General features: G+C 37.9%; 1 protein-coding gene across 1 annotated transcript; it reads left to right on the top strand.

Moving 5' to 3' along the window:
• Positions 1 to 3,812: 3,812 nt before the first annotated feature.
• Positions 3,813 to 7,110, top strand: LOC136218191 (phospholipase A1-Igamma2, chloroplastic-like). Its single transcript, XM_066004959.1, has 2 exons — positions 3,813 to 5,267; positions 6,765 to 7,110. The coding sequence occupies exons 1-2, from the start codon at positions 3,946 to 3,948 to the stop codon at positions 7,000 to 7,002; spliced, it is 1,560 nt and encodes a 519-aa protein (XP_065861031.1). The 5' UTR covers positions 3,813 to 3,945; the 3' UTR covers positions 7,003 to 7,110.
• Positions 7,111 to 15,338: the final 8,228 nt, after the last annotated feature.

Genomic DNA, 15,338 nt, shown 5'->3' with positions numbered 1-15,338 from the left:
CTGAATAAAAGCTTAAACAATAGAAGTCAAAATAGAACTACAGACAAAACCATACCTAAGTAACCAGACTATTAAGTGGACATATTTTCCCAAACAAAGTAAGATATGGGTTCAACAATACATACCTATCAGTCAAAATTAATCTCCAGCAATCGCTTACAGCCCCCGAAGCAATCTACGGAAACAATAGACTCTAAAATCTACAAGATAATCATCCAACATTATCCAATTAAGTCATTTGTAAATATTCCAATAGACTAAAAGTAGTCAATATATATGCTGAAACATTAATAAAGGAAACTTACTGATATAGTGATATTCTTGTAACCATTTCCATAACCCATGACAAAAAGAATGGTTAATAATATATCTTTTAGAGTATGGGATGCTTATTTCACTATTTGAGGTGTTAGTTTACCTATTATAATTTCGCATGTCTACCCGAGACTCCAACATTACAGTTCCATTTTTGTCTAAATTTTGGAGTAAATGGGCTTCTAGATCATCGATCCTTTCAAGTCATTGAGTTGTCACATGAGTCTGAATTTCATATTTATGCATGTGAAAAGAAGTATAAATATCTTCATATACTAGACGTTTGCTAATGAGTACTGAATCCTCAAAATTGTAATGTTCTCATGATATATAAGCTACTAATACATTATTCCCTAAAGTGAGTTCGCCACCAATGGTAGCGGCACCATCCGCTAAAACTTGTCCCTTTTTAATGCATTTACCCTGCTAAACCTAGATTTTTTTATGCATATAAGTACTTTTGCTAGAACGTTCATACATAACTAATGGAATGTGTAGAGCATCTCCATTGGCCGATTAAATGATCTTGTCAATATCAGTATAAATGATCTTTCACGTTTACCAACCACACATTGTCTAACCAAATTCGATTCTCTCTCGGCATATTCCTTAAACTAAATTGAATTGTATGGATGATTCCTTCAAATAACGAAGAGATCTTAGCGAAATTGCCACATATGAAATTCTACACAATTTATAAAGCAATTGCCCACTTCTTTCTCGAGAAGAGATGTCAAACATATTCAATATCATTTGATTGAATAATTGACCAAACTCCTTGTTATTTGAAGAAACCCTCCACTTCAATTGACAAATTTTCACGAAAAGTAAACACAGATAATAACTCCAGACTTTTACTAAGATTTCCAATAGTGGTCTCGAATTCAAGTCGATTATGTTTTCCCCATTCCTCGGAGAAAAACGATCAAACAATTTTCTATTCTGATTCTTACAGAACAAATCATCTGTTTATATTACAAAAAGAAATTCCAAATATTTAATATAATAAGGAATATGAATTAATAATAATATGTAAATTATATTGTTTGGAACTAAAAAACACGGGTTGAAATAATTTTGTCCCTATGACCTAAGTATAATAGTAATTACCGAGAAGGTAGAGGTTATACTATACATATAACAAATGATATTATTTATAAGTCAGATCAATAATTTAATTCCACATAGAACATAAACTAATAAAATATTATATATATATATATATATATTTGTAGTTAATTAATTATATAAAATTCAAAATCTTAAATTATAAATTATAGAACATAAAAAATAAACCACATATTTTCTTTTTTTGAGAAAATAGATCACAAATCTTAATATAAACCTATGATATTTGATTAAAGATTGGTTAGCGAGGAAGGGTAAGCGGCGGACATCCCAGCTATGCTGGCACCCCCACCACAGACCCAAAAAAAGCCCCGAACCAAATTTATTATAAGAGTAAATAAATGTCATAATACAAAAAGAATAAATAATAAAATGAAGCCAAAGAATTAGGAAAAGCGATAAACGCAACGTCCTACACGATCATGAAAAAAGACCGATCTACAAAAATCCGGGACAACATCCCACCAAGTCGAAGTTGTTGCCGTCCGTCCATAATTTACAAGCGAATCCGCAACATGATTTCCTTCACGAAAAATATGAGACACCACAAAAGCCACAGAATCGATCTGATTTAAACAATTGAACCATTTTTGTCTAAGCAATCAAGGAACCGAACAAGATTTAGATTTGAACATCTGCACAACATACATTGAGTCGCTTTCAAGCCAAATTTTCCGACAACCTTTGATGATAGCCATGTCAATGGCGTAAATAGCAGCAGATAGTTCAGCAAGATAAGCAAAGGAACTTTCAATCGGAAAGGCAAACGCACCAAGGCACATGCCAGTATGCGAGCGATAAATACCTCCGCAGCCCGCAGGACCAGGAGCACCCGTGACAGACGCATCAGTATTGATCTTAATCCAATCCCTCGGAGGTGGTTGCCAAAAAATCGGAGTAATGTGCGGAGCCTTAGCAAGACACTTTTCAATCCCGAGCTCACCTAAGATTTGAAGTTCAACTAGCGAATTCCAAACGGAGCCTCGTCCAGTGTGAGCAGATTCACGAACAGCTCCCCAAATCCGTCTCAGCGTGACGGAAGTATCAACCCTCTCATCCTCAAAAATGGACCTATTACGAGCAAGCCATATAGCCCAAATTGTATTAACAATTGCTGCCGCCCAGAAATCAGCGATTTGAGTACTGAAACGTTGAATAACAGCATGATCAACCAGATTCTTAAGAGTCGAGTCTGTGTTAATTCGTCTTCCAAACAATGAGCTAACACCATGCCAAAAAAATTTGGAAAACCGACAGGAGACAACGTAATATTCATATCATATAAACCTATGATATAATAACGTAACATTCATATCATATAAAGCTATGATATGATATGAATGTTACGTTATTATAATATAGTATAATTATAATGTAGTATGATTACTAAGGTGGAGATTCAAAACATCCTAAGGTTTTATATTTAATCTGCCTAGATCTAATGGTGAATGATCAAATTTACGTGACCATCAAGGTCCATGTGAACGCAACTGATACGAGATAGGTGATGAAAACTTGAAAAGAACTCGATTATATTGAAATTAAATTATTATAGTTTTTTTTAAAGGTAAACTTATCATAGTTCTTATGGAAGAAATTAAATTAATTTAGTCTATGAAAGACAAGTTGGAAATTTCACGATGCTATTTGTTACAAATGAATATTTAATAGTGGTGAAACTCTTAGCCTAGTAGTTGAGAGTTTACCTATGACTAGGGAGGTCATGAGTTTGAATCACATCCGGGTCTGGTGGAGATTTTTTTTTTTTTGAAAAAGAATATCATTAATGAATCAAAATAGGACAGAAGTTAAGTACAGATAATGGTAAAGAACTCGGTAAAGTATTAAAAAATGTAGGCCTGACATGTTGAGAAGCCGCTCTTGCAAAACCATAGGCTAAACTATTTGCCTACCTTCTGATAAAATGGACAGAAAATCCCCTGTTGGTTGAAAGTAGCGTACGGCAGTGAGCAATAAGGTCGCCAAATTTCGAAAGATCCGTCTGTTGTGAGTGAAGAGCCTGAACCGACAGTTGGAAGTCCGATTCGAAAATAACATTCGAATAGCCAAGTTCAATCATCAATTCCAAAGCTTGCAGCAAAGCCCATGTCTCTCCCTCCCTGCTCTCCATCAGACCGTCGGTACAAAGCCGATGTCTCTCCCTCCCTGCTCTCCATCAGACCATCGGTAATGTAAGCGCATTGCAAAAAAAAAAAAAAATTGCTTGCTATGGCTAGCCAGTTAATACTTTTTTTTTTGGTGGAATAGTCGGTCAATACTAAAATTATAAATTTATAAGAGGTATATTATGAAAATATCCTCGTGAATCTCATGATTCGTATATACATATAAATTTATAAGATACCTTCATCTAACAGATTGACAATTATCCATTCCTTCTTCTTCTTTCTCCTTCTCTCCTCTACCTTCCTTTTTCTCATTGAATTTTCTCTTCTCTTCTCTTCTATATAACAAATAACAAAAAGCTATTCCCATTCAAAAATGGCAGTTTCTCCCTCCAACACACTTCTCTCTCTACATAAAAATGATATCCTTCCATCTCCAAAATGTTTTTCTCTACCTAAAAACTCTCAGTTTAGAAGATCCATATCACTACATTTGCGCACCAAATCGCCTCTCATACCTCGAGTCTTGTCCCGAACAACTGAGTCCTTATCGGCGTTCATCTCTGAGCTTGAAAGAGAGCAACAACAAGAATTAGAAGATCAAGAAGATGAAGATGATGAAGAAGAAGAAGACTATTTCAACAATTACACCAACAATAGCAGAAAATTGTCCGATGTGTGGAGAGAAATCCAAGGCCAAGATGACTGGGTCGGGTTACTCGATCCACTTGACCCATTATTACGATCCGAACTAATCCGCTACGGCGAGATGGCTCAAGCTTGCTACGACGCTTTCGATTACGACCCCTATTCTAAGTACTGCGGAAGTTGCAGATTTCTGCGGCGCAGATTTTTTGAGTCACTCGAAATGACAAACCATGGCTACGAGGTAACAAGACATCTCTACGCTACTACAAATATCAATCTCCCTAATTTCTTCAAGCAATCACGCTGGCCAAAAATGTGGAGCAGCAAAGCCAATTGGATCGGATACGTCGCCGTTTCAAACGACGATACCTCTAAACGTTTAGGCCGACGAGACATCACCATTGCCTGGAGAGGAACAGTGACCCGACTAGAATGGGTCGCGGATTTAATGGACTTTCTCAAACCCGTTAAGGCAAACAAAATCCCGTGCCCGGATCCGAGCGTAAAGGTCGAATCCGGGTTCCTAGATCTCTACACCGATAAAGACGAGAGCTGCCGGTTCTGTAAATTCTCAGCAAGAGAACAGATATTGACGGAGGTTAAACGATTGACGGAAATGTACGCGAATGAAGAAGTAAGCATCACAATCACAGGACACAGTTTGGGTAGTGCATTGGCTATGTTAAGTGCATATGATATTGCTGAAACGGGGCTCCATGTGATGCCGGATAGTCGATGTTTGCCTGTGTCTGTGTACTCGTTTTCGGGTCCACGGGTCGGGAATGTGAGATTTAAGGAGAGGATGGAGTCATTGGGGGTTAAAGTTTTGAGGGTGGTGAATGTACAGGATGTAGTTCCTAGATCGCCGGGGTTTTTGTTTAATGAACAAGTGCCGCCGGCGGTAATGAAGATGGTGGAAGGGCTGCCGTGGTGTTACTCTCATGTTGGAGTGGAGCTTGCTCTGGATCACAAGAACTCTCCCTTTTTGAAAGAAACGGGTGACCCGGTTTGTGCTCATAACTTGGAGGCTCTCTTGCATTTGCTTGATGGGTATGTTTCCTTTTCCCCTATTCCCTTAAGCAAATACACATTTAAATTTTGGGATATATCAAAATACCTATGTCTTTAAAAAAAATGTATCAATTTAGGTTTTGAGAACAGATTGGACACGTCATTTCTATTACTTCGTTAAGTTTTGATTTCTCCTTCCACATACAATTGACAGAACTTAACGGATTAATATCAATGACGTGTCTCATTCCATTATTGATACCTAGATTGATACCATTTTTTAAACGTTAAGTCTATATTAGTGCTATTTTGTACCTGAAATCTAAATTTATACTTCTCCAAAAACCAAAAACCTATTTTGATATTTTATCCCTTAGATTTTCATACATTCAAATTAATTAATTAATAAAAAAACTATTATATGTCTAGCTCATTATCATGTGATAATAAATATCATATGGTTAATAATTTAATATATTAAAGGTAAAAGATGTGATGGGAATTATATAGATATAAGAAAATTTATGAAAAATAATTGAGGAGTATAAAAAAAGAAAAAAAAAACAGTTTATTTCACATGTCTCTATTTATTGTTTATTTTTATTTATTAGTAATTGATTTTTCTATAAAAAAAACAGTTATATTGAATTTTTATTAAATACTCTTTGTCGATAAAAAAATGTTTCGAAAAAAATAAAAACAACGGACTAAATTAATTTTATTTTTTCTCTTTGCACTTAAGAAACTTCAACTGGCCACACAAGTACATATCATTATATAAGCATGCTAATGTGGTGAATGATGAATGGTTTTAGAACCCACTTAAAAAAAATGAAATAATAATAAAGAAGAAAGGCATATCTTTTGAAAAGAAACTAAGATTATAGTTTGAGCTAATAATTAAATAGATAGTATTTTGATTGCGTACTTAGATATTGATATATAATAATAGAAGATGAAGCATTAAATATCAGAAAAATTGGCATCTAGCGTTAGTTAGGATGTGGCAGTGAGCCAATAATGTCAGCTAATAAGCAATTTGTTAAAATGAAGGATTTCTATTTATTAAACCTATATGAAAATCAACCTCTTCTTCATTATTGGGAGTGGGATTAAATAATCCAACCAACTATTTTTTATTGTCATTCACATAACATGCTACCTGCGTAGCTATCATTGTTAAATTCACCAACTATTTTTTATTGTCATTCACATAACATGCTACCTGCGTAGCTATCATTGTTAAATTTAAATTTATTAGATTTAAATGTTAAGATAATTTTAATTTCTACCGTAATATCTAGATCTAATATAGATTGGATAGATATAAATACTACTTGTATATTCCACAATATATACTTTCTAAAAAATATATGAACCGTAATGTAATAAAGAAAAGATAAGGGTAACGTATGAAATTGTATAAATTTAACTCTATATACAAACTCAATTTTAATCATATATTACCGAAATTTGAAAAAACTAGTTTGATTATCATTTAACTGTCACATCAAATATTGAACCTTCCAACTGCAGATATCATGGGAAAGGGGAAAGATTTGTACTAGCAAGTGGAAGAGATCCGGCGTTGGTGAATAAAGCGTCAGATTTCTTAAAAGATCATTACTTAGTTCCACCATATTGGAGGCAAGATGAAAATAAAGGCATGGTTAGGAATAATGATGGTCGTTGGGTCCAACCTGAGCGCCCTAAGCTTGATGACCACCCTCCCGATATTCATCACCATCTTCACATTTTAGGTCTTCTTTCTTAATTTCTTTTTAATCTTCAATGTACAGTGGTATCTACAATCACCATTTTGTTGATATATATATATGTTATATGTAAAGTTAATTAATTATATATGTGTTTTAACAACTCAGATCCACTTTTACATTCCCTTTAAGTCACATATTGTTATCTCTATTGCTCAATGTTTAGACTAAACAAGACTTATCAAGAACCAAAGAACTATTCAAAAAATGTTTGAAAAAACAAAACGAAAATTGCTATTAGTTGTAAACTTGATATTTAGATATATAATGGATAGGTGGAGTTTTAAATAACTTGTAAAATAGATAAATAATGAATGAGAAATTAAAATTCAAAGTAAATCATATGGAATGGTTGCGCAAAGGAGTAAAAACATTCTAATCCACTTTATCTGGCATTGCTAAAATGAAAGAGTTTCCAATGGTTTATAAGTAAAAGCGCTCTATAAGCTTTTAACTAATAACTGGAGGAAGTGTTCTTTTAAGTGCAAAGGAATTCAAAACAAGCTTTAATAAGCCTGGGTGTATATACACATTGGGGCAGTGCGCATACCGGATTGAAATAGGTCCTCTCATATTGGTTTCCTTTTGGCTCCATCCATGATTTTATTTCTCTTAAACTATTCATAATTTTTTTATTTAAATTTTGTAAACGATTTGTGGTTACACATAGCTAATTAATTCTCCATTACTAAAAATTGATTGAGATTAATTCCATTTTCTTCAATAAGAATACTCGTACTGTGATATAACATCAACTAGATGTCATTCTAGAAGTTCAGAACATGGCGGAGAAGATAAATATCAATCGGTCAAAGTCTTAAGTTTTCAGGGATTTAAAGCTTCAAGTAACCTCTCGTTTAGTAAGATGGGAAGGAAAACCTTTTAGTACAGTAGCAAAAGAAGTATTAACCAAATAAGTAATTACCGTCATTCCAGTCTATGCAATGTTGTGTTTTTAGCTCCCTGATGTGGGGTGTAGAGACGTCAATAGATCAGTGGTAAAATTCCGATCGGGAGAGGAAGAGAATAAGAGGAAAAACCTCTAGATGTCATGGTCTAATCTATGTAAAGCCAAAAATGAAGGCGGATTCAGGTTCCATAATCTAATAACTTATAATCCAGCATTAGTAGCTAAACAAAGTTTGAAGATGATCTAATTCCCTTATTCTCTTATATTCATGGTGCTCAAAGGAAAATATTTCCCCCCTTCTAGCTTTCTATAGATGCCCCAACAGGACCAAATCCATATTCACTACAACAAATATTATCTATAGCTACAAAAGTTAGCTATAAACATTATTTTTATAGCTAATGTATAACAATTGCTATAGATATAGCACTTTTGTAGCTATTAACTAATTTTTGCTTCAATAAATATATTTTTGTAGCAGAATTAATGCATTAGCTACAACCTTTTAACCATGATAAAAATATTGTAGCTAATTAATTATTTAGCTACAAATTTGTCTTAGCTATAGCCGTATCAATAATTAGCAGCTACAAAAATTAGCTATGAATTAATCATTATAACTAATATATAGAATTAGCTACATTTATAGAACTTTTATATCTATTTACTATTTTTTTTTGCTTCAATAAGTTTATTTTATAGCTGTATATAATGAATTAGCTATGAAAAAAATATTCTAGCTAATTGAATTATTTAGCTATAAATTCTAGCATTATTACAATATATATATATATATATATATATATATATATATATATATATGAGAGAGTGAGCTCTTAATGGTATTATCACTTTGTTATTGTTCATAGATATTATTTAATAGTTATTGGATTAAACATCTAATCGTCTAAATTTAGATTTGTTTAGTATGACTTTTTTAAAACTAGTAATCAGTGACTTGATAATTCTATTAAATAATTAAAAAGATATTATTGGAGTTTCATACTTCCAATATCATTTCAACTTACAAAGTGACAGTTTCAAGTATTTTACTTGGGACTAATCTTCCTATCCTTGTGCTGCTAGAGTTTAGCCACAAAACTGAAAACTTGATCCCTCGTCAAGGGAGACGTGCATTTACCCTTATAACCACTATGTATACATTTTAAATGTGATAAGTTTCTTAATTAATATAACCATTTAGAAAATTATACACAAAATAGTTGAGTCACCAGGAAAGAAAAATTAAGATAATGAATTAAGGAATAATTTTCCATAAAAACTATAGAGACATATTATAATTTATAATGTTATAATATTCTAATATTTAAGGACATCTATGGCCCTAGATTAGTAGTTATTTGCATAGAAATATTATCATAGAGATATTTTTATTGACGTAATTTTTGTTTATTTATAATTAAGGCTTTTACTTTTTTTTTCTTATAAGGATAAGGTAGTAAAATAGTAAAATAGTTTTTCTTATAAGGATAAGGTAGTAAAATATTTTTTTTTTATTTTTTATTTTTTTTTTATTTTTTTCTCTCTTTTAGATCTTTTTCTCTCTTTTAGATCTATCTCCTCTCTTTCAGATCTCTCAGATCTGTTGTCATGGTGAAGAATTTTTATGAAGATTGAGAGTTTTGAGATCTATCTCTTCTCTTTTAGATCTTTCTCTCTCTTTTAGATCTATCTTCTCTCTCTCAGATCTGTTGTCATGGTGAAGAATTTTTATGAAGATGGAGAATTTTGAGATCTATATTCTCTCTCTCAGATCTATTTCTCTCTTTTAGATCTTTTTCTCTCTTTTAGATCTATCTCCTCTCTTTCAGATCTCTCTTCTCTCTCTAAAACACAGGATCAATTTTATAACTCAATTTTTTTTCTCTCTCTCTCTCTCAATTAGTTATATCTAATAAAATAGACTCCTCCAAATACGAGTCTTTTTTCTTTTCTCTCTCTCTCTCTGTGGCGATGACGAAGGCGACTGCGAAGGGAAGGGTGGATTGGTCGGTGAAGGCGGGTGGAAGGCCGGTGTTGGATCTGGCGAGTCCGGTTGCGGGGCGCGGGCTGGGTGCAGATCTGGTACAGGAGGAGGCTTGGGCGGCTGATGATGGGAGATCAGAAGGATCTCCTCGGGGTAGACGGCGGAGTAACGAAAGACCGAGGAATCGGTCCAGGGATCGTAGTAAATCGGAGTGGGCTGATGGTGGGGAGGCAGATCTGGTTAATTCGGTGCCTGTTTCGGTGGTTGGGGTGGCCGATCTGGATCAAGGAAGGGAGGGTTCTGCGGCTGCCGCGTCTGGCGTTGGGGAAGGATAAGGTCCGATGTTTTCGGCTGTGGACGTGGGGTTGAGCAGAACGTTGTGATGGGGGGACGCGTCCTGCGCTTGGTGCTCTGGGAGTGCCGGCCGCACAAGCAGGGTATTCTTTGCGGCTTGCGCAGGCCGTGCTTGCCGCGCAGGCATTTGTGCAGGGGGACTTAAGTCTTTTACTTCCGGGACAAACTATGGAAGGTGTTTCATCCCCAGGCACTTGGGTTACTCAGGGCCAGCATGCCCAAGGTTATCAAAAGGATGGGGGAGCTCCCTCCTGGAGGGATAAGTTGTTAGGGGTGGTGGAGGAGGAACCCATGATGGAGGAGGATACTTTTGAGAACGATGATGGGGATTTTCTCTCCGATTCCGATTCTGAGGATGGTCAGCCTGAGAACCCTTTGTGTCCTAGGATCCGTCTTTCCTCAGAAGACAAGCGGGTCATGAGATCCAAGTGGAAATTGGCATTAATTGTCACTGTTTTGGGGAAAAGAATCAGTTTCAACTACTTTGCCCAGAGGATTCAGGCTCAATGGGCTAAGAAAGGGAAGGTTACCATCACTGACCTTGATAATGACTATTATGTCATTAGATTCACAAGGGCTGAGGATTACAATGCGGTGGTCAATGGTGGACCGTATATTATCTCCAATCATGTTTTGGCTCTGAGACTTTGGGTCCCAAATTTTGACCCCCATGACTGCTCTGTTAACAGAATCCTTACTTGGGTTAGGTTCCCAGGCATTCCTCTTGAATACTATAGTGATAGATTCCTGAACAAGATTGGTAGCCTGGTTGGTAAGGTCCACCATGTCGATAAGACTACCATTGGGACAGTAAGAGGCAAGTTTGCCAGGGTCTGTATTGATATTGATCTTGCTAAGCCTCTTCTTTCTCAATTCTGTATTCAGAATAAGGTTTTTCATATTGAATATGAAGGTATACATAATATCTGTTTTGAATGTGGTATGTTTGGCCATACATTTGAGGGATGTCCTAAGAAGAGGAAGGAGGCGGAGGAGTTGATGCAACCTATCATAGGTGGAGCTGAGAAAAGTCAAGGGGAAGAAAGGAGTTTTGGGCCATGGATGCTGGCCAAGAGGTCAGTGAGAAGGAAGCCAAGTGCTAATGTTAGTTCTATTCATCCGCCAGATATTAGTCGGAAGATGACTACGATCCAGATTGCCCCTGAGATCAAGGTCAGACCCCCGGATATCAAGAAAAGGAGTGAGGCTGGTATGGTCTCAGCTTCTGGCTCGGGGTCTAGGTTCGGTGTCTTGTCCCTGGAGAAAGGTCGGGAATCGGACCCTTCCAATGAACAGATTGATTTGAGCATGCCTGGTCTGGAATCGGTCGAGCCTATTTCTAGTCGGGGTAAATCTATTAATCCCCTCTTTGTCTCTGATGCTAAGGATAAATGGAGCTTCCAGTCTCACCTTTCTACAGGGGAAGGGTCGAGTAGTAAGGCTGTTTCTCTGAATCCTCCTGTGGATGCTCCTATTGGAAAAGCTATAGGAGTGAGTAAGATGAACATGAAGAAACTTAAAGTGAAACCTAAAAAGAACCTTAATGGGTTAGACTCTTGGGCTAAAAGGGGACCTTCTGGGACTTCCTCTAGGCTCTCAGGAGCCCCGAATAAATACCTGATCTAGGGTTTGGGCTTGTGTTAGTAGTCTTCCTTTCTGATGGATTTCTTTGTTTGGAATGTTAGAGGTGCGGCGAGCAAGGCAACCCACATTCATGTTAATGATCTTATTAAACAGTTTAACCCCTCCTGTTTTGTTCTTCTATAGACCAAGGTCAGTGGAGCCAAAGCAGACGAGGTGGTTAGAAAGTTTAAGAATTGGAATTGTGTCAGATCGGAGGCTACTGGCCGGGTTGGGGGGATTTGGCTCTTTTGGAAGCCAGGTCTTGTTAATATTGATATTGTTAGTATGGACTGTCAGTTCATTCATAGTAAGGTGTGCTACCCTGGTAATAAACCTTTCTTTGTTACCTTTGTTTATGCCGATCCTGTTCTTTCTAATCGTACAAGGTTGTGGGAGATCCTTCATTCTATTAGCTCTAACATGGTGGAGGCTTGGTTGGTGGTCGGGGATTTTAATGATATTGCCCTTTTAAGTGATCAGAGAGGAGGGGGTAATCATTATGTGAACCGGTGCCTTAACCACAAGCGTAGTATGGATCTGTGTGGGCTTTCAGACCTGGGTGCTGCTGGCCACAAATTTACCTGGAAAAGAAATAGCTTGTTTGTGAGGTTGGATAAGGTGTATGCTAATGTTGCGGCTATCTGTAGGTTTCCTGAGGTCAAGGTGCTGAATCTCCCCTTCCGTCACTCTGACCATTGCCCTATCCTCATTAATTTGGTCAAAAGTAACCGGCTGAAAGGTAACAGACCCTTTAGATATCTTGTGGCTTGGGATTCTCATCCCGACTTTAGGAATTTCGTGAAAACCAATTGGCATCCCCACTCTGATGTTCTCCTCGCTGCTGAGGAATTCAGAAGGAAGGTGGTTGTTTGGAATAAAGACATCTTTGGCCATATTATCAGGAGGAAGAATAAACTCTTGAGGAGGATGGAAGGCGTTCAGCGTTGCTTGGAGGCTCGTTTCGACCATAGCTTAAATGGTCACCTTAGAGCTCTCCAGAATGAGTTGGAAGGTGTGCTTAGACATGAAGAGCTTCTTTGGTTCCAGAAGTCTAGGAAGGCCTGGATTCAAGACGGGGATCGGAATACCAGGTTTTTTCATCTCTCTACGATCATTAGGAGACAGAGGAATAGGATTGATGCTATCAAGGATGCTAGTGGCGAGTGGATTTTTGAGGAGGAAGACATTCGTCGCTCAGCCCTTGATTTCTACAAGGGCCTGTTTAGAGAGGAAGCTGTGGACTTGGAGAGTGCCCACTCTGGTATTTCCTTTCCTCGTTTGGGGGAGGAGGCTATTAAAGATGCTTTCCATCCTATTGACCTTAAAGAGATTGATCTGGCCTTCTCTAGCATAGGGTCCACTAAGGCTCCTGGGATTGATGGTATCCCCGCTAGTTTCTATCATAAACACTGGGATACTGTTAAGGAGGGCATATACAGTTTTGTGTTAGGTGTTTTTGGTGGCTCTAACGATATCAGGTCGGTTAATAAAACCCTCATTGTCTTGATTCCTAAGGTTGTTAAGCCTTCCTCCTTCCTCCAGATGAGACCCATCAGTCTTTGTAATGTTTTGTATAAAGCTATTACTAAGATTGTGGCTAATAGAATCCGGAAGATCCTTCCGGATATAATTAGCCAGAACCAAGGGAGCTTTGTTCCTGGTAGACAATTGATGGATAACGTTGTTATTGCCCAGGAGGTTGTCCATTCTATGAAGATTAAGAAAGGTAAGAAAGGGATTGTGGCCCTCAAACTGGATCTGGAGAAAGCCTATGATAGAATGAACTGGAGCTTTCTTCTAGATAGTTTAGCCAAAGCTGGCATCCCGGAGAACTGGAGGATTTTGATTGAAAAGTGTATCTCCTCTCCTGTTTTCCAGGTCATGATCAATGGGGACATGTCGGATGAGTTTTCTCCCTCCAGAGGAATTCGTCAAGGAGATCCTATGAGTCCCTTCCTCTTTGTTATTGCCATGGAAAGACTGTCTCACCTGATCCAAGAGGCGGTGTGCAAAGGGACTCTCCACCCTGTTTCTATCAACAGACATTGCCCCCCTATTACCCATTTACTCTTTGCTGATGACGTCATGCTTTTCGTTGAGGGTAATGAGGAGCAAATTAAAACAGTTATGGATATCCTTGATTGTTTTTGCGAGGCTTCTGGCCAGAAGGTTAACATCCAAAAGTCCCGTATGCTTTGTTCCAAAAATATGGACAATAGCTTGTGCAGAAGACTGAGTGAGCTCTCTGGCATACCTCTGACGAACTCTTTGGGGAAGTATCTTGGGGTTCCTCTTCACAGTGACAGGGTTTCCAAAGCCTCTTTCAAGGATATTTTGGACAAAACTAATGGTTTGTGTGCTAGCTGGAAAGCTAATTCTCTTTCCCTTGCAGGTCACCTTACCTTGATCCAGTCAGTTAATTGCGCTGCTCCGAACCACATCATGCAGGCCTGTAAGCTTCCTGAGCCTGTCCTTAGTGACCTGGATAAGATAAATCAGCGTTTCCTGTGGGGTGAGTCTGGATATGGGAGAAAGGTTCACCTGGTCCCGTGGAAGGAAGCTTGCCAGTCTAAAAACAGGGGGGGTCTTGGTATTAGGCAGGCAAAGGACAATAATAAAGTCCTGTTAATGAAACTTCTTTGGAGAATGTGGCAATGCCCCTCCTCCCTTTGGGTCCGTCTCTTGTGCGGGAAGTATCGGAAAGATAGAATCTTTGGTGGCCCGAAGGAGAGGGTTGTTAGCTGTTCCTTCCTCTGGAAAGGGCTCAGTGCCGTGTTTGCTGAATTCTGTACGGGGATTGGCCTGGAGGTGGGTAATGGTAGATCTATTAGCTTCTGGTATGACACTTGGATTGGTGATAAACCGCTGATTGATGTGTGTAATGCCCCTCCGTCGGATGATCTCCTTTCCTGGAAAATTGCTGATGTGGTGGACTCGGGGGGAGACTGGATCTGGTCAAAGTTCGACTCTTTCTTTAGTCTGGAGACCCTTCTTAACATTAGAGGAGTGAAGATTAGCAATCAAGAGGAGGATAAGGATAGACATTGCTGGGCCTTGACGAATAATGGTACTTATTCTTGTAAATCGGCCTATGAAGCTTTTACCCCTAATAGGGCTGATCCTCCCTTGGAGATTTGGAAGTCCATATGGTCCCTCAAGATCCCTTACCGTATCAGGAGCTTCCTTTGGCTGGGTATCAAAGACAGGCTCCTTACGAATGCGGATAGGCACAGAAGGCACTTGACTGAGTCTAGTGCCTGTAGTAGATGCAGAGGCAATGTGGAAACCTTGTGCCATGCCTTGAGGGATTGCCCAAATAGTAAGAATATCTGGGAAGGGATCCTCCCTCATCACATCCTCCCTTCCTTCATGGCCTTTTCTGAAAGGGACTGGTTCTCTCAAGGAGCCAAGGGGAACTTGTTGGCCAACATGGAGCACAGTGCCATCCTCTTTGCTATTAC

Source organism: Euphorbia lathyris, chromosome 2, assembly GCF_963576675.1.
Source record: "Euphorbia lathyris chromosome 2, ddEupLath1.1, whole genome shotgun sequence".
NCBI classification, from domain to species: Eukaryota; Viridiplantae; Streptophyta; class Magnoliopsida; order Malpighiales; family Euphorbiaceae; genus Euphorbia; species Euphorbia lathyris.
The sequence above is the reverse complement of the archived record's forward strand: the minus strand, read 5'-3'. Positions and strand labels throughout refer to the sequence as shown.